The sequence below is a fragment of the Podarcis pityusensis genome (assembly GCF_964106645.2).
Source record: "Podarcis pityusensis genome assembly, chromosome: 12".
NCBI lineage: Eukaryota > Metazoa > Chordata > Lepidosauria > Squamata > Lacertidae > Podarcis > Podarcis pityusensis.
This window is the reverse complement of record NC_138037.1, coordinates 24,372,539-24,399,655: the sequence shown is the minus strand read 5'-3', so window position 1 is coordinate 24,399,655 and position 27,117 is coordinate 24,372,539. Positions and strand designations below refer to the sequence as shown.

General features: G+C 40.3%; 1 protein-coding gene across 2 annotated transcripts in view; it reads left to right on the top strand.

Moving 5' to 3' along the window:
• Nucleotides 1-20,151, top strand: part of LOC308459250 (macrophage mannose receptor 1-like) — a 100,659-nt gene extending 80,508 nt beyond the window's left edge. For both annotated transcript variants that reach the window (XM_080974384.1, XM_080974383.1), the window contains exons 14-30: nt 1,059-1,137; nt 2,819-2,960; nt 3,380-3,415; nt 3,942-4,111; nt 4,874-4,941; nt 6,506-6,606; nt 7,502-7,644; nt 8,194-8,305; nt 10,388-10,530; nt 11,202-11,304; nt 11,777-12,009; nt 13,917-14,082; nt 14,582-14,734; nt 16,104-16,214; nt 17,000-17,188; nt 18,871-18,909; nt 19,538-20,151. In XM_080974384.1, coding sequence (XP_080830510.1) covers nt 1,059-1,137; nt 2,819-2,960; nt 3,380-3,415; nt 3,942-4,111; nt 4,874-4,941; nt 6,506-6,606; nt 7,502-7,644; nt 8,194-8,305; nt 10,388-10,530; nt 11,202-11,304; nt 11,777-12,009; nt 13,917-14,082; nt 14,582-14,734; nt 16,104-16,214; nt 17,000-17,188; nt 18,871-18,909; nt 19,538-19,767 — 2,218 coding nt within the window. In that variant the 3' untranslated portion in view covers nt 19,768-20,151. The remainder of the gene's footprint in view (nt 1-1,058; nt 1,138-2,818; nt 2,961-3,379; nt 3,416-3,941; nt 4,112-4,873; nt 4,942-6,505; nt 6,607-7,501; nt 7,645-8,193; nt 8,306-10,387; nt 10,531-11,201; nt 11,305-11,776; nt 12,010-13,916; nt 14,083-14,581; nt 14,735-16,103; nt 16,215-16,999; nt 17,189-18,870; nt 18,910-19,537) is intronic.
• Nucleotides 20,152-27,117: the final 6,966 nt, after the last annotated feature.

Genomic DNA, 27,117 nt, shown 5'->3' with positions numbered 1-27,117 from the left:
TTAACAACAAGGAATTTCACAGAACTTGCAACCATAGCACACACTACTCTGGCCGACTATCTGAGTGTGTGAGAAAATTGATGAGATTTGTGTGGGGTCCATGTCTGCGTGACAATCCTGGGGGAGAAAAGGAGTTCATGTTTACGAAAGTTTGAATGATAATCCTAGGGCAGAATGTGTGTATGCGCACACATTTGGGGAAGTTTCCTGGGACGAGGGCAGGAACGCATCAGGCAGCAATATGTCTTAGGCTTGCCCTCTATGGATTGGCTGATAGGTTACTTCTCTCTAAGAATCACCAGTTTGACTTCTGTGAAATAAGTGTTTTGTTATGATATGTGGGGTCAGATATGGGTTTTGATTGTTTGGGTTCAGATCAAACCTCTGCTTCATACTCAGTTTCTTCAGAAATTTATTTATCCATCATCACTTGTTATGGCCCCATTTTGGTGTGGTGCCCATGATAGTTTTATAAAATTTCTAATGTGCCCATGGACTGCATTGGGAACTCCTAGTTCAGGGGTCAGCAAACTTTTTCAGCAGGGGGCCGGTCCACTGTCCCGCAGACCTTGTGGGGCGCCGGACTATATTTTGAAGAAAAAAAAGATGAACGAATTCCTATGCCCCACAAATAACCTAGAGATGCATTTTAATTAAAAGCACACATGCAACCCAGAGATGCATTTTAAACAAAAGGACACATTCTACTCATGTAAATCACACTGATTCCAGGACCATCCGCGGGCCGGATTTAGAAGGTGATTGGGCCGGATCCAGCCCCCGGGCCTTAGTTTGCCTACTCATGTCCTAGTTTATAATACAGTCACCTGTAAATATCCAATGACTTAGCATGTAATGCAAACATGCCTAAGAAATGACTACATGTAATCTGAACACACACACACACACACACACACACACACACACACAAACACACACACACAGAGTTCCTGCTCCAAATAGCTAATCTAAGGTGATCCTCAGAGTAGTCATTATATTGTAAATTTTAAAACTCTTGAAATCAACTCTCTGCTTACAATATTTTTTATATATTTTAGGTCTTCTGCAGACTATTATTGGATTGGTTTAAGTGAGTTGGAGCCCGATAAAGGATTTACTTGGAGTGATGGAACTCCTGTAAGTAAATGATGAATACTAATGCATTGTTGGTAAAATTATGTGCAAATTCATTTATAATCTTAGTATTCAAGCCTCTTGTTCTCATAGTGAACTTTGATTGAGACCATAGCAATACTTTAAAAGTTTAGTTATTGAAGTGTCCAGCATTAAAGTATTTATAAATGTGATGGGCAATCTAATTTTTGGACCCAACACTTATGGCAATTACTGCACAGTTGCTTGAAGTTATGGCTTGCTCAGTTGGGTGGGTGTGTGTGTAAGGAACATTTAATTTAATTATTTTTTTAAAGGAAAAACATGAGAACACAGACTAACTATCCACTTTGCATATAACGCAAAGCCAAGCTATGACTTAGGGCAAACAGAGACTGTGGCTGCTGCATTCCTTCCCTGGTTCTGCTGGTGCTGCACTACCTGAAGCAAACCCATGGTTGGGAATGCAATCATTTCAATTAAAATAATTAGAACAATTTAAAGTAAAAACAACAACAACCCAGATGCAAATTATTTCATCTTTTTTTAAAAAAAGTAGAGCGATAAGATAGCCAGAAAAAAGTGCATTTGCTTTTTACCATCTCCTTAAATCTATGCATTTCCATTACCATGATGCTGTGGGCTGACCATGTGATACAACTGCTCCCCTCTAGCCCAGATGGCATGGCCAGTCATCTGAATAACTTGCAGAAGCTTACACACACACACACACACACACACACACACACACACAATGAATGTGAAAATGACAGCCCATCTCTATGTATATACATGAACATGTGTGTACAATAAGGTTACAAGTTTTTCCCCCCAGTGAATCTGGGGATACTTTTCAACTTCAATGGATTTTGTATGGGGACTAATTTGTAAATCCAGGGACTGTCCCCGGTAAACAGGGACGTCTGGTAACCTTAGTGTACAAGTCATTCAAAAACTGATGCTTTACTGCCCGAGGATAAAAGCTTTTTGGGAAATGATCTATAATGAAATTAAGAAGGTTCTTAAATGGACCTTCCCTAAAAAACCTGAGGCTTTTCTCCTGGGCATCGTCGGCCAATTGGTGAGAAGGAAGGACAGGACGTTTTTTATGTATGCGACCACAGCAGCAAGGATTCTTCTAGCAAAGTATTGGAAGACACAACAACTACCCACACTGGAAGAATGGCAAACGAAGGTGATCGACTACATGGGACTGGCGGAGTTGACTGGCAGAATCCGTGACCAGGGGAAAGAGACAATGGAAGAAGACTGGAAGAAATTCAAAGTTTATCTTAGAACTTGTTGTAAAATTCAGGAATGTTAAAATGTCAAGGGGTTGGGAAACAGAGAATTGCAGCTGTAATTAATAATATTAGAAGAACTTAAAAGAAATTGAATTGAATAATTTTGACTGAGGAGTTGCTGAACAAATATAAAACAAGGATGCAGAAAAGGGGAGGTATGGGGAAGTCCGGAAAGTAAGGCTCATGAAAAAATGGTTATGAAATTATACATGTTTATATGTTTGTATGTCTGTGTATTGTGTATTGTTTGTTTTTTTTTATTTTGTGTTTGGAAAATCAATAAAAATTTATTTAAAAAAACAAAAAACAAAAACTGATGCTTTAAGTCTCTCCTTTTCTATATATTACCCTTGATGATTCTTAGAAAGAAAACGAGTAAGAAAACTTTATTCCTACTGTAGCTAAACTACGAAGAGAGGAGCTTTCTCTATCAAGTTTTAAGAGATAAAGACATGGGATGCAGAGGAGTGGCTTCGTTTTATTCGTGGTGGAAACCTTCCTGGTGTGAGCATTTTCTGAATTGGATTTGCCAAATAAAGAGAGGTAAGATTCCTCTTCATTTACAACAGGTTCATTAAACAAAGCCAACAGGGCCTTCATCTGCTGCACTGCTGAAACCTGATTTTTTAAAAACATGATTATTAACCTTTTGCCTTTTGAGAAGAGATTAAAAATGAGAAATGTGAAACACATTTAGCCTTCATAATGATTGTTGCAGGGTTAATATCCTTGGCTTTCATGCTGAGATGTAAAGAACTCCATTTCAATTAGAACAAGGAACCTGAGCCATGTACACCATGGTGAATATCGGTATTTGCTGATAGTTCCTCTGCATTAGGTTGTTAATTGTGCCCTGGAAATGTACAAATAACACCTTCATTTTTACAAACTCCTGTTTGTATGAAATAACGTAATGCAATAAAATTCACTATGATATAATTAATATGTGTTTGGTTTTTCAGGGGTGTCACTAAAACCGGAGCCAAGCAATCATTTCGGTATGTTGGGTGATTTCACTTTTCCTCAGCTCACACAGGTCCATCTTAAGCAGCACCATGGAAAGCAGGGGTGGAACTGCCTTAACAGGTCTTTCAGGCTATTGGGGGGGTCTGTCAGGAGCCAAAGATATGTTTGCTCCCTGGCCTCAGCTTCCCAGTTTCTGCTTTCCCTCAGAACAAAGAGGTCTTTTGTAATCTAATGGAAAGTGGGGAAGAGGCAGCCCCAGTGATTCTCTTTGGCCACTGACAGTTCTGTCATGAGGATCCCATGGTAGATATTCTCTGGCTTGGGATTTCTCGCTCCTCAAATTGGCTACATTCAACTGGATCCTTTGCATGCAGAAAGCCACAGGTTCTGTCCTCAGCATCTTCAGGTAGGGATTGAAAGATTCGTTCCTGAAATACTGGAGAATTGCTGGCTGGGTGATTTAAAGCTACTCACATGTTTGAATACCACTCTGAAATCTTTTGATGCGGAATAATTAAGAAATATGTTAAATGAAATTTAATACTTCTTCTGTTACAGAATATTCATTCAAAAGAATTGAAAATGGCTGGATCTTGTATGAGGGCAATGAGTACTATTTCAGTAATGAAACAGCGTCTGCAGAAAGAGCTCGAGCATACTGCAAGAAGCATGGTGGAGATCTTGCGGTCATTGAAAGAGAAAGCGAACAAAAGTTTTTGTGGAAATATGTAAGAAATAATTGGAACATATGCTTTCCTAATCAAATATAGCTGGGTCTGCTGAGACATAAGCCTAGTTGAATCTAATGGGTTTTACTTCCAAGTAAGTGTGTAGAAAATTGCAACCTAAAGGACTTTGACTTTCTGTGGCCATATACTTTCCCTGTAGCATCCGGCACTAACAGGTAAGTGAGGCTTTCCAAGTTTCAAAAAGAATGTATCATCCACTCACTCCACTAGTCATCACAAATTCATGCTTTACTCATGAGAAAAGTGCTGAAAAATGTCTCTGTGTAATCAGGATTCCAGACATTCAGGGTTCTTACATTCATTGTTTAATTTTTCCCCTCCCTCTCCTCACCTCAGTTAAAAAACCAAAAAAGTGCAATTCACTAAGTGGAAGAGTGAGATGGGAAACAGTGCGTAGAATTCTGGCATGAAAGCTGATTGTGTGAGTTGCACTGTAATGCTTACATAGAACTAAAAATCTTTAATAAACCAGCTTAAATCAGCCCTACATTAGTATATTACAACATGATGCAAAATTTTCTTCCATGCTTAGTTTAATTTTAGCTGGCATGTTTTAATTTATCTTAACCGGAAACCTTTAATGAAGTTTGTAAAAAGCACAGATGCTGTGCTCATCATTACAAACCTTTCTGTATTGCCTGATTTATGAATTCTGCACTTCCTATGGAATAGCCTACATTGCTCTGCCTCTGAATACTATATTGTTTCATTTACTTCCAATTTTTCCTTTGTATGTTGTAGAACAAGCTTTATGGAAGTTACAAGAACATTCACATTGGCTTAATATTGGGTCTTGATAGAAAGTTCGGGTAAGTGAAGAAGAAAAATTAGAAGTGGAATTCAGATTTTTAACAAAATTGTAAATCTAAGTTTCTCCTAAGTAACTAAGCTAATATTAATTAATCTAAGCTATAATATTTTTCCCCCTCCACAGCTGATCTCTAAAGGAAATTTAGGACTCTTCCAAATACAGAGGTTGCCCTACAGTCCTGTTCCCTGTAATGGTGTCCTGGAGGCTACATGAAACTTCAGATTTCCCTCCATGACCAGGGAGAGGAAGCTTTAATGTCAGTAACCTTCTCCTCACCACCTCATAAAATCTCACAGCCTAATAACATGAAAGCCCCAATTTTGGCATGGCTGGAAAATGAACATGGGGAAGGCTTGGATCCTATGGATCCAACACCTTCTTAGTCCCACAATGTACCCCCAAACTGTGGAGAATACCATTTACTAGGCTGTCACCACTTCCTTGTCTCTCTAGGCTGTATTAGGTCTCGGGGTGCTCTCCCCCTGTGAACTTTCTTTTTATGCACTGAGGAAGAGGGTATCACCCTCCTATCTGCCTGACTCCTACAGTTGTTTTATGTTCCTTGAGTGTGGTGTGTCTCCAGTTATGTCTGTCTTCTGTTTTCCTCCCAGCCATGCTCTGAATGTTGGAGCAATGACATTCCCCATCTCCCAACTATAGCCCTTTGGGATGGCACTAGAAGAGACTAAGAGTGCTTTCCAGCTGATAGTTGTACCCACACCTGACATACCTGGCCTTTCTTCCATTCAGGCCAGCAAAGGAGCAATGTGAAGGCATGTCCAACCTCGCTCCTCTTCTCCTGCATGAGCCAACTGCTGTTCTCCTTCACTACTGCCCCCCTCCCCAATCAGGACATTAAGGTTGCAGTTGTAAATGAGGTTTTTTTTTTAATGTGTGTAAATTAAGAACCAATTTGATCATTTCTCAACTATGAATGTTACATTCCACCTATAAAATACAAGCATTTCATTTTCTTCTAATTAAAATGAACTGCCCCAGTAACTGTAAGAACCCATACTTCACTACCTGTCAGTCATTGGGCACATCATCATCATTACTATTACTACTACTACTACTAATTCATTTTTGAGGATAGGGCTGGGCCAGGGCTAAAGCCTCACCACCAATTCTGTTAACCCTAATAAATGAGCTGTTCATAATTCTATCTGTTAACATTATTTGAAGCAAAGTCTTAATGCATTATCTCAAAGAAGATGTTTCCTTGCCTCAGGCAGAAATTCCAAATGCTTCCTGGCATGGTGATACAAAATTATTAGTAAAGAAAATAACTGGCAATTCGCTCCTCTTTAACAGCACCTCAGTCTTTCAAGATTAGGATTGTTTTCCTAGTCATTCTGATTACATTACTTCCGTAATTTTGCTGGATATTTTTAATGCTGCCAACTTAATGCTGACCTGCAAGGTTCAACAGTAAAATGTTTTCTAGACCTGCTGTTCCCTTGACTAAAAAAGCCCACAAACAGCAAAAAACATTGTGGAAATATGCAAAATAAAGGACAATTACATTGTTCTGTACAATACTGTCGTATCATTTTCTCTAGCTGGTTGGATGGAACTCCAGTGACTTATGCAGCCTGGGCACCTAATGAACCCAACTTTGCAAATGATGACGAAAACTGTGTGGTCATGTATTACAGCACAGGTAAGTAGAATAAAATACTACCATTAAAACAAAAATATTGAGAAACTGTGTTTGAGGATGGGGAAAGGGATTAATACAGAACAAGTACAACACTTATCTGGCTTATCTGGACTTACCTGTTGCCCCCCTCTTTCCAGGTACAGTCCTGTCTTTAAAGCTCCATGTCCCAGAGCTTTCACTGCAAAAACCCACTTTTTAAAACTGAAGCGCAACAAACAGCAATTTGGGTTTTCCGCAGATTGCTGTTTGCTCCGATTGAGATTTAAAGAGTGGGTTTTCATGGAGAAAGCTCCAAGGCAAAAGAAAGAAAGAAAAAAAGAAAGAGCACTCGGACATGGAGCTTTAAAGTGCAGACTGTGCCTGGAAGCAGGGAGGAAAGGCAAGTGTGGATAAATCCTGAATCTATAGTTGCAATGACTATTCCATCCATAAATATACATTGTTTGGGAGGGAAAATTCATTATTTTACAGCTCTTGAATTGCCTTTTTAAAAAATATGACATGGTATTAAAAGTTTTTAAGGATGCTACATGAGCAACTTTATACAGCAAGAGAGATTTGGGGATATACTACACTGTTTCAATGCTATTTTAATAACTTTGGGACTTTAAGCAGTTTGTATTGTGAACAACTGCTTGCTTATTCCATCTACACATTGTCCCCACTGGCGGAGGAAGAGGAGTGCGGGGGGAGCACCCCGCCCCCGGCAGCGCGATCCCAGCAGGGTGCCCCCCCCCGCACTGGGTGCCCCACCCCTGATTGTCCCATTTTCTTCCAATATGGAATAAGTTGCTGCCGCTGCTCTTTGTTATTCTCAAGCATTCATTTGTACTGTGTACCTGAAGGACTGCTTGCCCTTTTCAGTTTGCGAGTGATTTAATAACTCTCTGTTTAGGTTTATGGAACGATATCAATTGTGGTGCTGAGGACAGATTTGTATGTGAAAGGCATAACAGTTCTGTCCGTTCATCTGTTGCTCCCACGTTGCCTGTGCCTCTTGGAGGCTGTGCTGAAGGATGGCTTTTCTTTGATAAAAAGGTAACTAGTGTAGTCATTACAAATTGCTTGGCATACTAGTCCTTTTCGGGTAGTATTAGTGCATACAGTGAATACTTTCCCCAGAGCTGCTGAACATGCAGAGGTTGCCCTCCATGTCTTACTCAGGTGTTCTGTATAGAGCTTAAAATAAAGAGGCACGTAGACCAGGAGGCACAGCTTGTCATTATGTTGTCACATTCTTCTTCTCCACTAAGAACTGAAAAGGACTATTGTGTTAGAATAGTAAATACAAAAAATAAAATCTGTATCTGAATAGTTAAAATTTTTGATTAAAGGGGGGATATTTTAAAAGCTCAAATTAACAACTGTAGCTACCAAGGTGGATGTTCTCCCCAGTTCCTTCCTCTGCCCCATTTTCCACCCCATCCTAATCTCCTTCTAACCAGCAAATCCTATGGGGTAGGACTGCTCTTTAAAGCCAAGCAAAATTACCCCTGTCTATTTGCTCAATACCGTTTCATGATTGCTACTTTCATTACCCATTACATCATGTATGGAATTTTGGAGAGTTGTTATTTCCCCCTACAGTGCTTCCAGCTATTTGGTCTTAATGAAGAGAGAAAAAACTGGTCCTATGCACGAACCACTTGCAAGAATCTAGGAGGAAATCTGGCAACTATACCAAACAAAGCTACACAAGGTGCAGTCAGTTCTTTTAAAACAGATTGTTCATATAGACTTGACATGTTAAAAGTCCAAGAGCCTCGACTCAAGTTACGTTTGTGCCAGAAGAAGGGTTAGAAATGGCTCCTTTGTGGCACCTTACTCCTCAGGTGGCTTGAGAAACTTCAGGCCACATGGGGGGGGGGGGCTGGAAACCAGGGCAGTGATGCAGCAGTGCATATTACCAGCTCCTTCCACATGGCTGTAGACCTCAGGGACAGCTCAGTTGGTATATCATGAGATTCTTAATCTCAGGGTTGTGGGTTCAAAAGTCTCACGTTGGGCAAAAGATTCCTGCATTGCAGAAGGTTGGAGGTCCCTTCCAACTCTACAATTCTATGATTTTATGATTTCCCCAAGTAGCACAGGAAGAATCTACTCTGCAAAGATTCCCACAAGACAAGTGCAAGAAGAATAAAATGACCCCGTAGTTATTCTGTATAATGCATTTGGTGGCTGCAGTTGGATAATACTTGGGGAACTTGCGAAAGAGTGACTGCTATTTTAATAGCAGTTAAAAGAGATTTAATAGGCAAGATCAATAGCTGGGGTGGGAAAAATTTTACCTGTTGAGAGCTGTATTTGCTTGAGGGGCCATCCATTAGGGGCTGCAGGAATAACGAGGACGACAGAAGGTTGGATGCAAGTGAGCTGTGCAGAAGCAAGCTGAAAAGCAAGCCTTGCAGAGCCTCTTTTTATTAGATAAAATACAGTAGTGAAACCACCCTGAACTTTAACATATTCCATCTAAGCATTCTAAGCATTAGCTAATACACATGTCAGCAGGTGTTTCCCGTAGGCGTTGTGAAAGTGGATTGCGTCTGTGTTCCTTGTTATGCTTTAGCCAAGCGTTCTGTCCAGTAAACAGATCATATGAAAGGACAAAAGGTCAGGGGGGAAACCCTGTCTACTTGCCAAGAGGCCACAAGTTCATGGAGCGTGGGTGCAAGGCTCCTTTGCACACTGTTGCATGCCAGGTACGAGGTGTGTCTCAGCACAAGTGGAGCGTTACCTCCACAGGGGCTGCATACTGTCAATGGGTAGAGCTGAAGGCAAAAGTGGCCAGGGCACCCTTTCTCTCTCCCAACCCTTTCCTCCCTGCCCACTTCTCTGCCACCATTTCCCCTTTCCCATCACCCATACGAAATTAGTCTGATAGCCAAAATTAAGCTACCCACTCCAATTTTATTGTCTTCCAAAGCATAATTTTGTACATGGACTATATTTGGCGAGCAACAATGCTTATATTGATAAGATAATGAGTCTTAATTAATATGTATATTGTCAGTCTGAGGGAAATAATTTGTTGTCCATCATTTTGAAAAGAAAATGGAGGGACTATTTGGAAAAGCATTACAAAGAAATGAAATTGATGGCAGGATTTGAGATAGAAACAGCAGAAGAAAAATGATAAAGTAATTGTATCAGAGGGATTTTGGTAATAGATGAGAATTTGATACAGAATGCGGTAGAAAATAGTTTGAATAAAAATACTGTGGCGATGGGGAGTCAATATATGAAACAATGTATTTAATTTGAAGTTAATTTGTGAAATTCAATAAAATTATATTGGGGGGAAAGAAAGGAAAATGGGTGATGATTCTAAATCTTAGAAAAGGCAAAACCTCACTTCACCAAACATCTTCTCAGTTCAGATCTAAACCCTTAAGCTGGGAAAAAGCTTGTTTATTGTAAGGGTGGCCTATTAATGCTTTATCCAGGTACAGAATGTGGTGTGCTGGATTCAGTGGCCCTTTTTGTTATTATGAAAACAGGGTAGCCAATGTGATGTCCACCACACTTTGTGAGACTGTAACTCCATTAAGCCCCAGGCAGCATAGCCAGTGGTCAGGAAAGGCGGAAGATTTAGTCCAACAGCATCTGAAGGCCAGCACACTGGCAATTCTTGCATTAATCAAATGTGTTTTGATGATGATGATACAACATGAACCCAAACTACAACTAGATCACATTATGATGCACTATATCACACTTATAGGTGAAGGGCATACATTTGCCAAATCCTTTTTGAAAAAAATGTGTCATTGTTTTTATTTAGCATTCCTCACGGTGCATTTAAAAAGTGCTGCAACTGATCCTTGGATTGGACTGAATGATATTAATATTGAGCGCATGTTTGTATGGACAGATGGAAGTGGAGTCCACTACACAAACTGGGCCAAAGGTTTTCCAGGTTATGGTGTAAGTCCTGCCTGCAAAGGCTTTCATCATTTTTACCCCAGAAACAAGAAATATTTTCTATATTCCATTCCTGCAGTGAAACTACATGTTCAGAGAACCTTCAGTGTTAGCACCCCATTTCTGTACCAATTCCCCATTCAATCTCTGGCTGGTGTCTCCTTTGTTTATTTTTAGAGCCAGCTGTCTCAAACAAAGCAGCAAGTATGTAAAGTAACAGTTAGGCAACACCTAACCAGTTGTATAACTGGTCTGCTATCCTACTCCACTTCCAGGAAGCATCAGCTAATCCCTGATCTAGAGCACATATCAGCTACTGATTCCTACTCCTGAATAGGATCCAGAGATAGGAAGCCTTGCGCGGACAGATGCACACTGCACTTGTAGTCTGGGTTTATTCTTGCCACTATCTCTGATTGGGTGATTGTGGAGTCTGATATTTGTCAAGAGCAGTGCTATTTTTCTAGAAAAAGAGGTGCCGGAACCCACCATGAACACTTCCCTTGTTCTCTTATAATGGCAATGGCACCCATCTGAGAGGTGCCGGAACTGAGTTCCAGGGAGTTTCGGGTCAAGAGTATAAAAGGAAAGTTTCAAGTACAAACGGATTGGCCCCTACATTGTATAAATAGCTACTGTGTTACTTGTCCCTTTGTTATACTTTTATTTCTTAGGAGGACTGCATTTTTATGATGAAGGAGCCTGAAAAGCTGGCAGGATATTGGAGAGATGGGCCATGTTCTGCTAAGAAAAGCTACATCTGCCAAAGAAACACTGGTATGCTTTTTTAGAAGAGAAGGAACAGAAAACAGTGTTTAATGCTGATTGCATTATAGAGTCTAACTCCAGTTTTCTGTTCTGGTAAAAAAAAATTAAAAGCTGATTGCCAGCTTTAATGACTGAACTGAGGTTTTGTCACCTGAGAATGATGGTGGATAGGAAGCTAATTACAGAACAGATTCTTGACCTCTCTGGAAAGAAATGGGGGGGGGGTTGTTGTTGTTAATAGTCATGTTGACTACATTTTAGGTATTTTGTTTGCTGCTTTTGTGATTGTAAATTAAATGTATTCTGTGGCCTCATCCATATATGTTTTTGAAGAAAACTTGACGAAGTGTTATAGCTGGCATTTAAAATGTCAATTTTCAAGATTTAAAATGTTTAGGGAATAATAGTATTCAGAAATTTAGTGTCAAGTGTGTGTAGTCTAAACTGATCTCTGTCTTTTCTCTTGATTACTTGCCTATAGATCCTGCATTATCACACTCTGAAACAACAATGCCAGCCTCTGGTTATGCCCCTTTTGGGAATAGAAGTTACTCTCTAAGCAGCCCCAAAATGACATGGGAAGAGGCCAGGAAAAAGTGTAAATCTGAACAGTCAGAGCTTGCCAGCATTTTGGATCCCTACATTGAATCATTCCTATGGCTGTGGGTGTTAAAATATGGAGAGCCTGCATGGATTGGCCTAAATAGCAATATGGTAAATATAGAAGATATGCATTAACATAATACTGTACTACATATCCACATCAAGAGCTTGTGTTCAGAAGGACATAGAAAAGACATAGCTTTTATTACCTGACTTTATTAGCAATATCCTTGGTAAGCATTACAAAAGCTTTGGTTATCGTCTGTGGGTCACCTATGAGCTATTTCCAGTGCCTATACTTTATCTGTACACAAAATCTTAACAGAAATATAACAATTTCCAGTCTGTAAAGGGGCTTCTGCACTCAGTGCAGCAGCACAACCCCAGGCAGCAAGATCTTTAGTAGTTTTTAGTCTTGACTCCTTTTTCACCCTCAGAAAGAGAAATCAATCACTTCTATGTTGCTTTAGGAGGGATGGGGCAACAGGTTGCATAGATGACTTGCATTGTCTACAATGCCTTTTCTGCATATGGGATATCTTAGAAACCTCCATAGTCCCTTTAGAGGAGTGCATTAGGCTAACTCTTCTCATAGGGAGACAAGCCTCAGGACAAGAGCCTTTTAGCCCTTGACCTTTGGTTTGTGTCAAAAGGCTCACATCTCTGACAAGTCCTGAGTCATGTGCTATATACTTGACTGATAATGAATACAGTAAACTAGGTACCATACTGGATCAACACCAACCAGGATTCTCATATATATATATCACTTGACGTCCTTCCCCTTCTCTCTACAGTTCCTTAAATTTATTTTTTAATATCTTCTGCATATTCAAATTAACCTAATTTGCTCATTCATCTACTTTAAATATATACTCTTATAAAACTGCGGGTTTTATAACAATCCTGCCAATGTTCTTATCTGTTTACAATTTATCTGTAAATATTTAATAAACTATTTCCATTCTTTTATAAAAAGTTTGTTACGTTGATCGTAGATTGGCGGTAGATATTCAGGAAGGTGCTTCCTTCCTGATATTTTAGGTACTTGGATCCCAAGATGTTCAGGATTTGGTATGCTAATACCTTAATCAAGCCCCATAAGTCAATGACAGCCAATGCAGTGCTTTCTGGATGAGTGACCCACACATTGTCCCATCAGGCTGCCCCACTTACCAATCTAGCAGCCACATTCTGCAGTAGCTTCAAGGATAGCCACAGATAGAGCACATTAGAGTAGTCCAGGTGGGAGGTCCCAGAATGGACCTGATTGGCAAACATAAAGTGGGCATAAGCTCTCCTAGTCAAAGAAGCCAATTGAGAGGCCAGCAACAGTTAGGAATCCTGGAGCACTCCCAAATTATGACCATGTTCCTGTAGGGCGATAGCAACCCCTTCCAGGACAGGTTATCCACCTGATTCCCAGACATAGGAACCACCCCTTCACAGCACCTTCATCTTATCAGGATTCAGCCTCAGTTCATTGGCCCCCACATAGCCCATTATTGCTTCCAGGCTCCTGTCCAACACCTTCACAGCTTCTCATGATTCAGATGGAATGAAGAGCTAGAGCTTCATGCCACCAGCATATGGAAAACATTGTGCTCCAAATCCCTGGACAGAGCCATAGCTACAGAGGGGTTAGCCAGGTTTTTTGCCCAGGGTGAAGCCTCTAGAGGGGCACCATTCAGGCTCCCAGCCTATGTCTGTGTGTGTGTGTGTGTGTGTGTGTGTGTGTGCACAAACACGTGTGCAGGGGGGGTGCCAACCTGGATGAAACAAAGCCTAGTTTCACCCCTGCCTTTGATAGCTCAGAATTGTTTCATACTCATGACTTCAGACGTCATAAATATAGTACTACTCCTCAGACTTCATCCCCTAAAGGATGATGAAATGTGTGTATAAATAAAATGAAAGAGAAAGAAAAGTAAATGTTTTGGAGTTCATGTTATGGAAAATAAACTTAAAAGCTTTCTCTAGGCCAGCATGTGTTATTCCACTGTGCATTTGGATTTCAGACTGGTGAGCAATATAAGTGGATAAGCAACTGGAGACTGGTATATACAAACTGGGCCCCTGGGGAGCCAAAGCAGAAACTAGCCTGTGTCTATTTAGACATTGATGGTCACTGGAAAACCGGAACTTGCAATGAAGCATACCTCTCTTTCTGTGAGCACTACCATGGTAAGCAAAGAAATGTACTATTGTACTATAAGCTGAGAAATGTACTATTGACACTTCTGCCTCTTTCGTAGCAAATGAATAAAATGTTACTTTTCAAACCATCAGGCTATAATAAATAGTCAAACAAAAATAGAATAGAGGTTGCAATAAACAATCCAGCATTAGGTAACCATGCTTAGCAACTGAACAGACTCAGGCATGTGTTTTAAGACAGCAATTCTATACACATTTACCTAGGAGTAAGCCCCATTTGACATTACTGTGAGTAAGCATCCAGGAGTACTCGAAACTATAAACCTATTATTTTAGGGGGACTTCTTTGACATGTGCAAATTTGCAGAGTTTCACCTTCCATTTCACCTTCTACATTTCCAGGATTCCTCCAAGATACTCATGTGCACCTCAAGATTTTGGATTTGTTCAAATCTTATGCATATCTCTGGTACTTAAGGGTTTCTAAGATACCTGTTCAAAAAATAAAATATTTGTTTCATAATAGGTAAACTCCCAACTGAGCCTCCACAAGTCCCAGGGAAATGCCCTGACTCAAAAGAGGACCAGAGATCTTGGATTCCTTTTCGGGCTCATTGCTATCAAATCAACCAGCCTTCAAATGGATGGCCAGATGCATCCTTCAAATGTACTCAGTTAGGTGGGTGTCATTTTGATTCAAATCACAACGTGATTTTTCCATGCTAGAAGATTCCTAGTTAGCGTCCAAAGCCAGTTTGTACACCGGTTAGTGTTGCAGTGCAGTCCTATACATATCCTAGCATGTCTATTCAGAAGTATGTCCCATCGAGTTCAATGGGGCCTATAGCTAAGTAAGTGGGTACAGGCTTTCAGCCTTGGACATTGACCAGAGAGACAGGGGTTCAAATTCCTGCTCACTCACAAAGCTTACTGGGTGCTCTTGGGCCAATCCCCACCTTTCAGTTTAAACTTATCTCCCAGGATTGCTGTGATGATAAATCAAGAATGGAATAAACCTGGCATATCTCTCTGAACTCACTGGAGGTACAGAAGACTTATAGGGGGGTTAGTTTCTAGGGATTGCGTGTAAAGCCAGAACAACCCTGGAACCACCACCCACACAACCACCCCTACCTGTCCAGAGCCAGCACACCGAGAGTGTCTTGCCCCTTATGCAAGGCGGAGAATTCTCATGCTGGCTCTGGGAGGCTCCCATGAGATCTCACTGCAAACAACAGCTTCTTTCTTACTCTCTGAATCCAGCAACAGAAAGATTTACTATTAAAAGAATATTTAGACAACCTGATATGCAGGCGTGGTATCAGGGATCAGGACACTCAGGCATTGGCTGATGATCCAAGCACTTTGAAGGACAGCTCCCCTCCATGTGTCCTCACCTGAAGCATACAGGATTGTCAGTGTAGCCAGAAACCCCACTTGCTGTGGCTCGCCATTTTCTTTCCTCCACCGTATCTCTGAGCCCAGACAGAAGGTTGCTCCACTGGGGCCAGAGAAGCACTGTGGGGGAACAAAAATGGTGTGTGGCAGCAGCAGTGCTTTCTTGCTAAGCTGACTTTTTGCTGCTGGCAGTGCACATGCCTGCCCGTAGGTAAAGTGAGAGGAAGAGAGATTGGCCAGGGGTGTGAGATAAACAGAGGGGTGATGAGGTGAGCAGAGTCCTTGCTGCCTGGAAAAAGGGCTTCACTAAGAAAGGGACTTTGCCACCCAGCTCACCATTCCTGCATCCTGGGGGCAGGTGTTTTCATCAACACTCCTGACAACTTCATTATTGCCAAGGACCACTTGCCAGGGCTGTCAAGAGTCCCATCAAACCTCATGTCAGTTGTACCAGTGCATGTCTAATACATATATGATGGTGATTTGTCACCTACCCATCACCATAAGGACTCAGGGTGGGTTACAGTTATATTTTAAAAAAAACAATATTAAAATGGGAATATTTTAAATAAATTAAAAAGAATAAATAAAATTTAAAACAGGAATGCAATTTTTAAATGAGCTTACTTTACTTGTATGATGTTTCCTAGGTAGCACCTTGATTTCTATAGAAGATTCAGCTGAACTGAACTTTTTGATGGAGCATACTCAGCAATCCCAACATGCTGACTATTGGATAGGATTGTTCAGAAACATAGATGGTAATGGTTTAACATTCAATATTTATTTATAATACATGGGGCTGTGCCCCTGCTTGCTCCACTCATCAACACCCACCCACCCCAGCCATTCCCCCCACATTAACCCTCTAGACCAGTGTTTCCCAAATTTGGGTCTCCAGCTGTTTTGGGACTACAACTCCCATCATCCCTAGCTAGCTAGCAGAACCAGTGGTTAGGGATGATGGGAATAGTGGTTCAAAAACAGCTGACGTCCCAGGTTTGGGAAACACTGCCCTAGATCTTCCTCCCTAGCTTCCCCCTTACCCACTTTACTGAAACCTTGGCCGTGGTATAAACCTGCCATTTCCTCTCTGTTCCTCCACCTCATCCCTGTTTTACACAAACCTTGCTGTTGTTTTAAAGCACCATTGCCCAGTCAGTTCTGTCCATCCATGCTTTACTCAAACTCTGCTATGGTAAGGCTGCCATATGTCCAGATTTTCCCAGACATTACTGGGAATTTCTGAAAGGCAGCGCTTTGTACTGGATCTTAGGCAAGTCATACAGAAAACTGCGCTCAAACCAGGGTGGCGTGGTTTTTACTTTTGGAAATATGGCATCCCTATGATTTACAACTGCCATTTCCCTTTCTCCCCCAAACGTCTCCCCATTCCTGCTTTACTCAAAATGTTGCTGTTGTAAACTGCCACTTTCCTTCCTCTCGCTCTTTCCCGGTCTGACTTCATGCAAATCCAGGGGTTGTGCAGCAGCACTACTCTTTTTCTCGATAGTCTTTATGCCATTTATTTTACTTTTATAATTAGGAGAATGGATATGGCAAGATAACACTGCACTGGATTTTGTCAACTGGAAAGTTGAAGAGTCCACACCTGATCCTCAAGCTATTTTCAGTGATAGTGATAAGAACTGCATTCTCATGAACAGCCACAATGGGAAGTGGTCCAGGGAGCACTGCGGATACTCTAAGGGATTTATATGTAAAAGACGCAAAAGTAAGTCTGAAATGGCTATTCAGCTGCATTTCACAATAATTCTGATGAACATTGAGTCACTTGTCTAAAGTTAGTGTCTTAGGACACTCTGCTCTAATTGCTCTCTGTCTAGATTATGCTACTAGAAGTTTATCCTTGTCATTTCTTTATTTGCCTTCTTCCTAAAGCTCTCCAAGGAAGGGGCTTCCATGTTACTTCAGAAAGGGACTTTTCTCTCTCTTGCCATTTTAACAATATTCCACCTAGTCCCATTCTTACTAGGTAATCTTTCTAGACTGTCAGTCATCCTTTTTCTAGCATAAGCCACATTTCATCAAATTGATACTCTGCATTTTGTCTTTCCTACTCCTTGTCACTTCCTATTCTTTTTTCAACTTTTGACAGACTTTACTGATACTTCCAACCAACTAAATACTCCCTAATAATAAATGGCAGGAGAGGAGGTAGAACCAAAGCTGAAGTCTATTAATTATTTGCTACTAACTATAGAATATTCTGTCTTTTAAAACTAATAAGGTTATTAACATTTTATCTAATGGTCAAGGTTCCCACAATCATTCTCAGTCCCCAGAATTGCTGTGTGATAAATATCATAAATTTGTCATTTTCCTCAAAAGGCAAGAGCATTTAGTAGTCTCCACATTTACATATTTAAAATTCAGCTCATCATCGCTGATCTTGCTAAGCAAAGGGATTAAGTGACTATACTAAACACTTCAAATTTAAAACTTGGCTCCCATTTTTAAATAGTAACATATCTTTATTGATTTTTTTTTATTGAAAGAAGCACACCCAAAAGCAAATGCAGTGTCTAAAGTGCATAATCATATTATTTTCATGGTGTGATATGTCAGGGCCCAAAGCTTGAAAAATAAAAGGATAAATGTGTGATAAATATATCACACACACATTTTTCAGGCACTAGGGGATTCCAGAGGTCCCATCACATACCTTTGGTTTTTGTTTCATTGGGAGGAAAATCACTGGAGGCATAAGATGAAAGTGCACACAGCATTAAAACTCCAACAGTTTTTTTTACCTGTTAGGTTTTGGAGGGGAGAGTGTCTCCAACCCCTTAGCTTTGGAGTCATCACAGAGAGTGAACCAGGCTTCTTTCCAGCTTGGTTTCCTTGCCAAACCAAGACTGCCTATTATTTGTTCTCCATCAGAGATAACACCAGTACCAGCCAGAGTCAGAGTAGGGGGAGGACATGCCAACCTTTTTTCTAATCTTCAGCTGTATTTTTGTTGTATTCTTTAGCCACTGTGGCTATGCTCTGCCACTGCAGTTGGAGGCACCAATGCTTCTGTTCATTTGCTGGAAACCACAGGAGGGGAGAGAGCTTTTGTGCTCAAATCCTGCTTCCTGGTTTCCCACAGGCATCTGTTTGGCCACTGTGAGAAGAGGATGCTGGACTAGACGGGCTATCGGCCTGATCCAGCAGATTCTTCTTATCTTCTTATGACAAGCTATGAAATGTCAGTTGACCAATCCTACATTTTTGTTCTAGATGGGAATGGCACCAGGATGTGCTTGCTGGCATGCTGCTTAAGTTTCTTCTCATTCCTCAGTCTGGTTCACTCTGTTGATAATCTATGCTACTTTTTTTATAAAAAATAATGATTTGCATACCTAACTTTCTTACTGTTCTGAGAACATAAGCATATCTTTTGTTTTACAGTTATTGAAGAGACAACTAAAGCACCTACAAAAAAGACAGGTAAGGCTGTTTTGTGAAAAGAACTCAGGAAAAATTATAAGCATTCTTGCAATCCGGAGCCTTGCACCAAACATTCTGAGAAAAGAACTTCTGGTTCAAAGCTGAAGAGAGAAATTTCTGGGAAAAGGTGGAGGCATTATAGCTCTCTACTGGGGGAAAAGGGTGACGACTCTCCTTTCTGGTACAGAACTGCCACTATGAAGCGGAGAATTGGGGGTTGTGTAATGGAATATTTCACAGTATTTCAGATGGAACATGAAAGAACAGAATAGTATTCTGTTTAAGATGTAGTACAAAAATAACTGGGGGGTGGTACACCATTGCCTTGGCATTTTGTAGTTTTTTTTCCAGCTGCGTTGGATTCCTTCACAGCCTGCCAAAGCCCTTTTCTTTAAGAAGGGACAAGATGTTTCTGACTCCACATCTGTTCTGCTTCTGTATCCCCTCTCCGTGCCCTCCAGCCATGTGGCCATTTCATTGGTCTGTAAGTTCTTGGCACACTATGCTTATGAGCTGCAAACACCACCCAGCTATCCCTCCATTTCATACAAGGGGGTCTATTTGTGTGTGTGTTTCTCTATTTGTGAGTTTGTGTGTGTGTGATATATACATCTTTCCCCATTCACAGAACAAGAAGATATTCCTGCATCAGAACATGGCAGAGTTGCAAAGGTACTTCTACCGGTTATCTTCATCCTCTTTGGCATGGGTACTGCACTCTATATTTTCTACAAAAGAAGAAGTAGAAAACAACAAACCACTGGCAGCTTTGAAAACTCTCTTTATCGTGACAGTGAGATCGTTCTTCACAATGATTCAGAAGTGCTTGTGGATGATAAAGAGGGAGATAGGCTGTAATGTGGGAGTAAGTCTCATTGAGCTCAGTAGGAATTACTTCTGAATTGTCAGGGGTAGGATTGCATTATTAATTCATTTCCAAGAAGTAACCATATGCATATGCAGAGGTCCTTTCTATCACCACATTCATTGTGTGGCATGCTCTGAATGCATAATTATTATTTAGAAAAAAACATATTCTAAATAGAATAAATTCAAATTAAGGTAATTTTAATCTGTTGTAGTATTTTAACTTTTGTATGTTTTTAAGTATGGTTGGGATTTCTCCTTGATTTTATTGTTTTACCATTTTGTAAACTACTTTGTGGTTTTTAAAAAATCAAGAGGTGTATACATTTTATGAAATAAAAAAATAATAAATTAAAGGTGACTTGACTTGAAAAACTAAGGACCTTGTCATTGATATCCTCTGGCAACCAAGGTATTGCACAATATTTTTCCCTAAATCAGTACAGTGTCCATGCATAAAGCTAAAATCCCACTTGTCTGGTTTTATAGGAAGAATATGGGGTGCATCTAGCCCTCCTCCACTCTTCCTGGGAATCCAATCCTCATATTTATTCATTTTTTAAAAAAGGAATTCCATAATTGCAGCTCTGCTGGTTCAGTACCTAACTTTGTATATGTAGTTTCCTTTCCAAATAGGCCTATTTAGGGCAGTACATGCCTTTAAAAAGGCTACTAAACATTATATGGGCTTGTGTGGGTTTATACAACAATAACTATACTTTACTCAGAAGCAAACCCCACTGCATTAAACAAATCGTGTATACCGGATTGCAACCTGAATTGGTTATTCTTAAAAGGTACCACACAGAACAGTTAACAAGGCTCCCCATACACTTCCAGGCCCATAGGAAAATATTATCATCCACAGACAAACATACTTTATTAACTCTTATGCCTTCTTTCCAGAATATGGAATAAGGAATAGTCAAAGTATCCTACATATTGATAACCTGAAACTGATAACCTGTTTATTGATAATATATTGATAACCTGCAATGCACTCTGTGCTGCATCTCTGTAAAAGACCCACATAGTCTTATACCTCATAGGTGAGGAAATATTTTTACCTGAGAGCTCAAGGTCTGGGTTTCTAGAACAACAATCAGTGTCTAAAAGTGTCAGGGCCAAAGCATACATACACAACCCACTCACCCCACTTATACACACGTATAATGCATTTGGAGGGGCTCCCGCCCAATTGCAGAGAAAGAGGAAGCTTATGACACACCAATGAACTACTCACTGCTGAGATGTTCAAATATAGCATTTCCTCTTTTCCTGAATTAATTCTTCTGAATTATCTTGTAATATCCTGGTCAGTCACTCCAGCCATGGGAATGAATGAATAAATTTACTGTTCTAGCCAAAAGCCATGACAAACTTGTATTAAGCAATAGTATTAATAAAATAATGCAAAACATCCATTCATAATGTAAAAATCTGCAAAGACTTTTGCCAAATTCCTGAGCGTTAAAACAGTTTCCCTTATGCATCTAACACCTCCAATTCTAATATTATTTTGCCTTTTAAAAATCCAATTTGCAAACATTCATGATGTAAGAGGGAAAAGTTCCAGAGACACCAACAAACTCAAATCCAGCTTGATTTCAGATTAAACCTCTGAATCACAACAATTTATCACAATTTTATCTAATTCCGATCTCCTGATTATTTTTTACAGCCATTATATAGAGGGCCACTCTCTGTGTTATGAAGCTGTTATTGTCACTCAAAAGAAACCAAACCATTTCTGTTCATTCTAACACTTCAAAAGTGTTCACAAAAGGCAATACTGAAGGAGAGACTATAATGTAGTCAATAGCACTTCCACCATGTTTGTATATTGACCTTTAGTTCTTGTTGTTGGCATCTATCTGTCTTGGGAGACAATGGAAGAGTGTGCCTTTGGAGGTAAATTCAAACCATTACAGTGCCTGCTATGGCTGTAGAGACCGATACAGGAGAGACATATTTTATTGCAGGAGGGCAGATGAAGGTATCTGGTTTTGCTTCTGCAGGTACACCATGGTGTTTCTTCTCTCTGTGTTCCTCCTAGCAGTCTTTCTTCCTCTGGTCACTGCGGATGCACAGCCTGACTCACTGTCTCCTGCCTGTTGTGTTGTGTTGTGTTGTGTTGTGTTGGAATAGAAATTCCAAAACTTTCAGGCCCTGTGCATTATATTTCTTGTCCAAAGAACAATGTGAAGTTAGGCAGATATCTTCCATGTCTAAGCCTAAAGGCAGTAAGATACCCTTTGCAGTTGCTCCAGTTTGGACAGTAAAATCTCCACACAAAAAAGTATAAATACTCTGGAGAATTCATATGCTCCAGTATGGATGCTAGCTCTGACCAAATCTTGGTGGTATGTGACAAACTATTAGTAGGGGGAAGGTAGGTGTTTATACAGAAAAGAAAGATTCCTAATTCACTTTTGAGTGGTACCAACAAAAGTTGATCATTTGAATTCCAAAATTTGCTAACCAAAATTCTCCTGCCAAATCACATATAATAGTTTGTAGTTGGACACTGCATAATATTTTATTATTATTATTTTAAAAAACAGTATTCGTTCCATGCCAAATATTAACAACACAATCCATATCCACTCAAAAGTAAATCCTACTAGTTTACCACACAATCTTAACCTTGTTTACTCAAACGTAAGTCCTATTGAATCAGGATTAGGATTGTAGGATTACTCCCAGAAAAGTTGGTATAAGGTGCTGGGAAGGACCAGATTCCAAACAGGCTATGGGTGGATCTTCCCTCCTGGTTTACAACATTAAGGAAGGGTTAAGGAATGATTTACACAACATAACGGACACATTACATTTAGCTTAGAATGTTAATAATGTGTTATTAAAATGTTGCAGAGGAACCAGGGTTGCAGAGCAACCATGAACCAGCAATAGGGAAACTGTTGTTACCAACAAAACAAGGTAGAAACATTTTAAATTTACCAGTACGTCCTGTGACGTTTTAGAATAATATATCTAATGTCGTTCTAATAATGTTTAAAAGGTCAGTATAGATCCAGCCTATAAATTAGACAAATAAACTTCCCTGATCAGCAGCCAAGGAAAAATTACGGTACACTTCTGTTCCTCTGGCCTCCTTAGGAGGAAGATGTCAGATGAATACACCATTAACACATTTTAATGCCATCATAAATTGCATATACATTTTATATTTCTCTTCAAAAATTATTTGATAGATGATTGTGATGATGGTGATTATTAGTTTATTGTCGTTACTGAAATTGTTTCATGTACGTGCCTACCAGGAGCTTGGGCAGCTGGGCAGTTTGTGCTTCTGGACCTTGTGCTGGAGGTGCACAGACAGACAAGGTGGCTGGGTAGGCCCAGATGCTGCTGCTGAAACCCATAAATTTATTCCAAGTCGTGTGATATACACACCATTACCCAATATGCAATGTCTGAGCTGGGCAACAAAGGGAGTGGGAGGAGGGCTCCCCTTCTCTTTTAGACTTCAGAGCAAGTGAGAGGGCAGCAAGGGGGGGGGGAGTCCATCCCCTGCCTACTGGTTTAAAGGAGGAGGAGTTGTTTCAAAGGGTGCTTTTGCAAGCATTTTAAGGCAACCTCTGTGCTCCCCCTCCATGAATGAGCAGTTGGGCATGGTACCCTTTGGATGGGGCCATGGCCCCCAGTTTGGAAATCACTGCTCTTTATCTCTGAAGCTCAAATAAGGGGCAACCAGAGTTCAAATCCCTGCTCAGTCATGAAATTCACTAGGTGGCCTTGGACCAGTCACAGTCTCTCAACCTATCCTACCTCACAAGACTGTTGTCAGGATAAAATGGGGAAGAGGAGAACAATGTATGTCACCTTGAGGGTGACAAATGTAAGAAATGTGTGTCTGTGTCTGTGTCTGTGTGTGTGTAAGATATAAATGCAAGAATAATATATAAATGTAAGATATAAATGTAAGAATAAAGAAAATAAATAACAAGTGATTTTCAGTCCCTGTGAATGAGGCCCCACTTTCACATAATCTGAATAGCTGTTGAATGGCTTGAAACTGTTGAATATTATATTTATTCACCTTTTTTAAAAATGAAGTTTATTCTGGCAGCCCAATCCTAAACAAATTTGCTACAAAGAAAATCCAATTGTGCTCAAAAGGGTTTACTACCAAGGAAGGGTGCTTAAGCTTGCAGCCTGTATACATTTAATAGTAACATTTTCATGCTTTCTTATTTTCTTGTTGTGCCTTTTCACGTTTTACCTAAAGCAATTTACATGCAAATACTTCCACTTTTGGACTTGCTGAACTTTAGGCTCAACTGCAGACAACATATGGTTTATTAGCTGATGATAGCTTACTGCACTCAAAGACTTGAAAACTGGTTTCTTAATATCCTGTTGCAAAATACATTTCTTGAAAACAGTGTCCATTTGACTTAAATAGAACTTAAAGCTGAATAGAAAAGCCAGTCAATAATGAATAGTAAAAGTTAGTCATCCTACATAGATTTCAAAAGTGCATACTAGTTTGAAGAACCTTTCCTAACTATAGGAGCCAAGTACAGGTTTAGCTCTTAGGGCCTGCACAAAGATCAGAACCACTATAGGATTCCCCCCCCCCCCCCATTTCAATTGTAAATCCCAAATTTATTGTCTTCAACCTTGGGTCCCCAAGATGTTGTTGGTCTATAACTCCCATGATCCTCAGTCAGCATAATCAGAGATGAAGGGAGAGGTAGTCTAATAACACCTGGTGATTCTAATAACACCTGGAGGCTCGAGGTTAAAGAATGTTGGCATTTTTAAGTATAATTGTTTAATTGTACTTTGAAATGGAAAATGACTCTGTATGTGTATTGCTAAAGGGGCATGGAAAATTCCAGTGCAGCTAAGAAGAGCTCTCCGGGTACCTAAGAGGCTGATAATTAACTGTTGAGGGTATGTCTGCTGCTCTCTCACATGGTGTTTAACTTTAGATTACATGGGAGGGTTATTCAGTTGCAAATCTCCATTTGGAGGGAGTTCTTTGTTCTCAAGCCACAGCAAAATAAAGCTATGCAAATAAATCTGTCCTGGAGAATAAAGCCTCAGGCTGGACGTAGGCTAATGGAGCCTGTGTGTGGAGCAATATACCTTTAATTTCAGGCCTGTTTGAAGTAATATTATAGTTCTAAGAAGATGTTTCCTGTGCTTGAACAAGCATAGGATTTTCTACAACTATTTGGATGAATCATTATTAAGACTATTCAAATAAAGTTCTGTTAGTAAAGCTTTGGAACCATATTTTGGTCTGGACAATTTTTATTCCAAAAGAGTCAGATTTTATTCATCCTATTGCTTTAAGTTGCACAATATTACTATCCGCAATAGGTCTAGTATACCTCACAATGTGGACTGTCAGCCGTTTGCTCTGCCTGTGATCTGTGTTAGTAGTGTTTGCTTGAATGGGCAGGTAAAGTCATGAGAAAGACCCAACACGGAGTTGTACAATGGGGGATGGGGAACTTGTGGATCTTCAGATGTGGTTGGACTCCAACTCTCATCAGTCCCATCCAGTATGGCAGCAGTCAAGGATGATGGGAGCTGAAGTCCAACAACATCTGCAGAGCCACAGGTTCCCTATCCCTTTAATAATGTGGTCAGTTTTGTAAAGCTCTGAACATTTAATAAACCAGATTTAATCTATAAACCACCTTGAGTCTGTAAGGGAAAAAGGTGGGATACAAATATAATAAGGTTGTTTTCTGCTGCTCCAGAGAAGCGGACACGGAGCAATGGATCCAAACTACAAGAAAGAAGATTCCACCTAAACATTAGGAAGAACTTCCTGGCAGTAAGAGCTGTTCGACAGTGGAATTTGCTGCCAAGGAGTGTGGTGGAGTCTCCTTCTTTGGAGGTCTTTAAGCAGAGACTTGACAACAATATGTCAGGAGTGCTCTGATGGTGTTTCCTGCTTGGCAGGGGGTTGGACTCGATGGCCCTTGTGGTCTCTTCCAACTCTATGATTCTATGATTCTATGATAATAGTAAATGATGAGGCTGATAAGCTTACCATGCACTGAAACATCAAACTCAGCTCCAACATGGCCTCTATGAAAATGGTTTGTGTTGTTATCTCTTTATGTTTATTCTCCAAGCCAATGCTAAGAGAAGTGAATCCTAGCTTGCACTCCTGCTTGACTTGCTTCTTTCTTCAGGCAGGCAGGTAGAGAGGGCAAGCTTTAGGCCAAGGGACTGAATGTGGCCCTCCAAGCACCTATATCTATCTGGCTTTTGGGACCCACCCAAGACACCATTCCTATGTTGTACCTTCTTTGGATGTTTCTACCTGCCTAAAATGTGCCCTTGAAGACTAATAATGCTTCTTGAATGCCGGGGGGGGGGGAATATGAGAAAACTGCATGTCGGGGCGTGTGTGTGTGTGTGTGTGTGTGTGAAAATTAATATTTGTTGTTCTACACCAGGGGTCAGCAAACGTTTTCAGCAGGGGGCCAGTCCACTGTGCCTCAGACCTTGTGGGGGGCCAGACTATATTTTTCTTTTGGTGGGGGGGAATGAACGAATTCCTATGCCCCACAAATAACCCAGAGATGCATTTTTTTTAAAGCACACATTCTACTCATGTAAAAAAACACCAGGCAGGCCCCACAAATAACCCAGAGATGCATTTTAAATAAAAGTACACATTCTACTCATGTAAAACCACGCTGATTAGTTTGCCTACCCATGCTCTACACAGCAGTGGCATGTGGGCCCTGGACAGTTGCCTCTATTTTACTTTACTTTACTTCTACTTTCCCATTCTCCAAAGCAAGCCATGGATGTTGCTGGAACTGGGCTCCAGCCACTAAACGAACAGTTCTGTGAATCAACTCTGAAAGTTCCATGTATGAGGAAAGGGACTCAGACTCCCGGCTGAAGACTGTCTCTGAGCTTGGCAAGTCTCTGACAGTACTATAGCTAACAACAGTGTTTGGGAGTTTTTTTTATAGGAAAAAATTGTCCTGGTGCCCACCAAGAAGTTGTTACACCAAGTGCCACACTTTTAACATGTGGGGGAAAAAGGTGCCAGTACCATGTACCCTTGAGTATTCCCAGAAAGAAAAACACTGGTTAACAATTTGTATCACCTGTCCCCTCTTCCCTCCTTTTTTTTTTTTTTTTTTTTTAGCCCTGAGCATTATTATCTTGAATTTTAAACTGGTGGATTTTACAAGGCTAAGTGATGGGGAAAGAATCAATACGGCCCAAGCTGTTATTCTGGAATAGGTATTTCCCATGAAGCTATGCTCTGTGTGTAGTACTGTGTGTATATATAAGACTGAAAACTTCATTCTGTATGACTCATGATGAAGA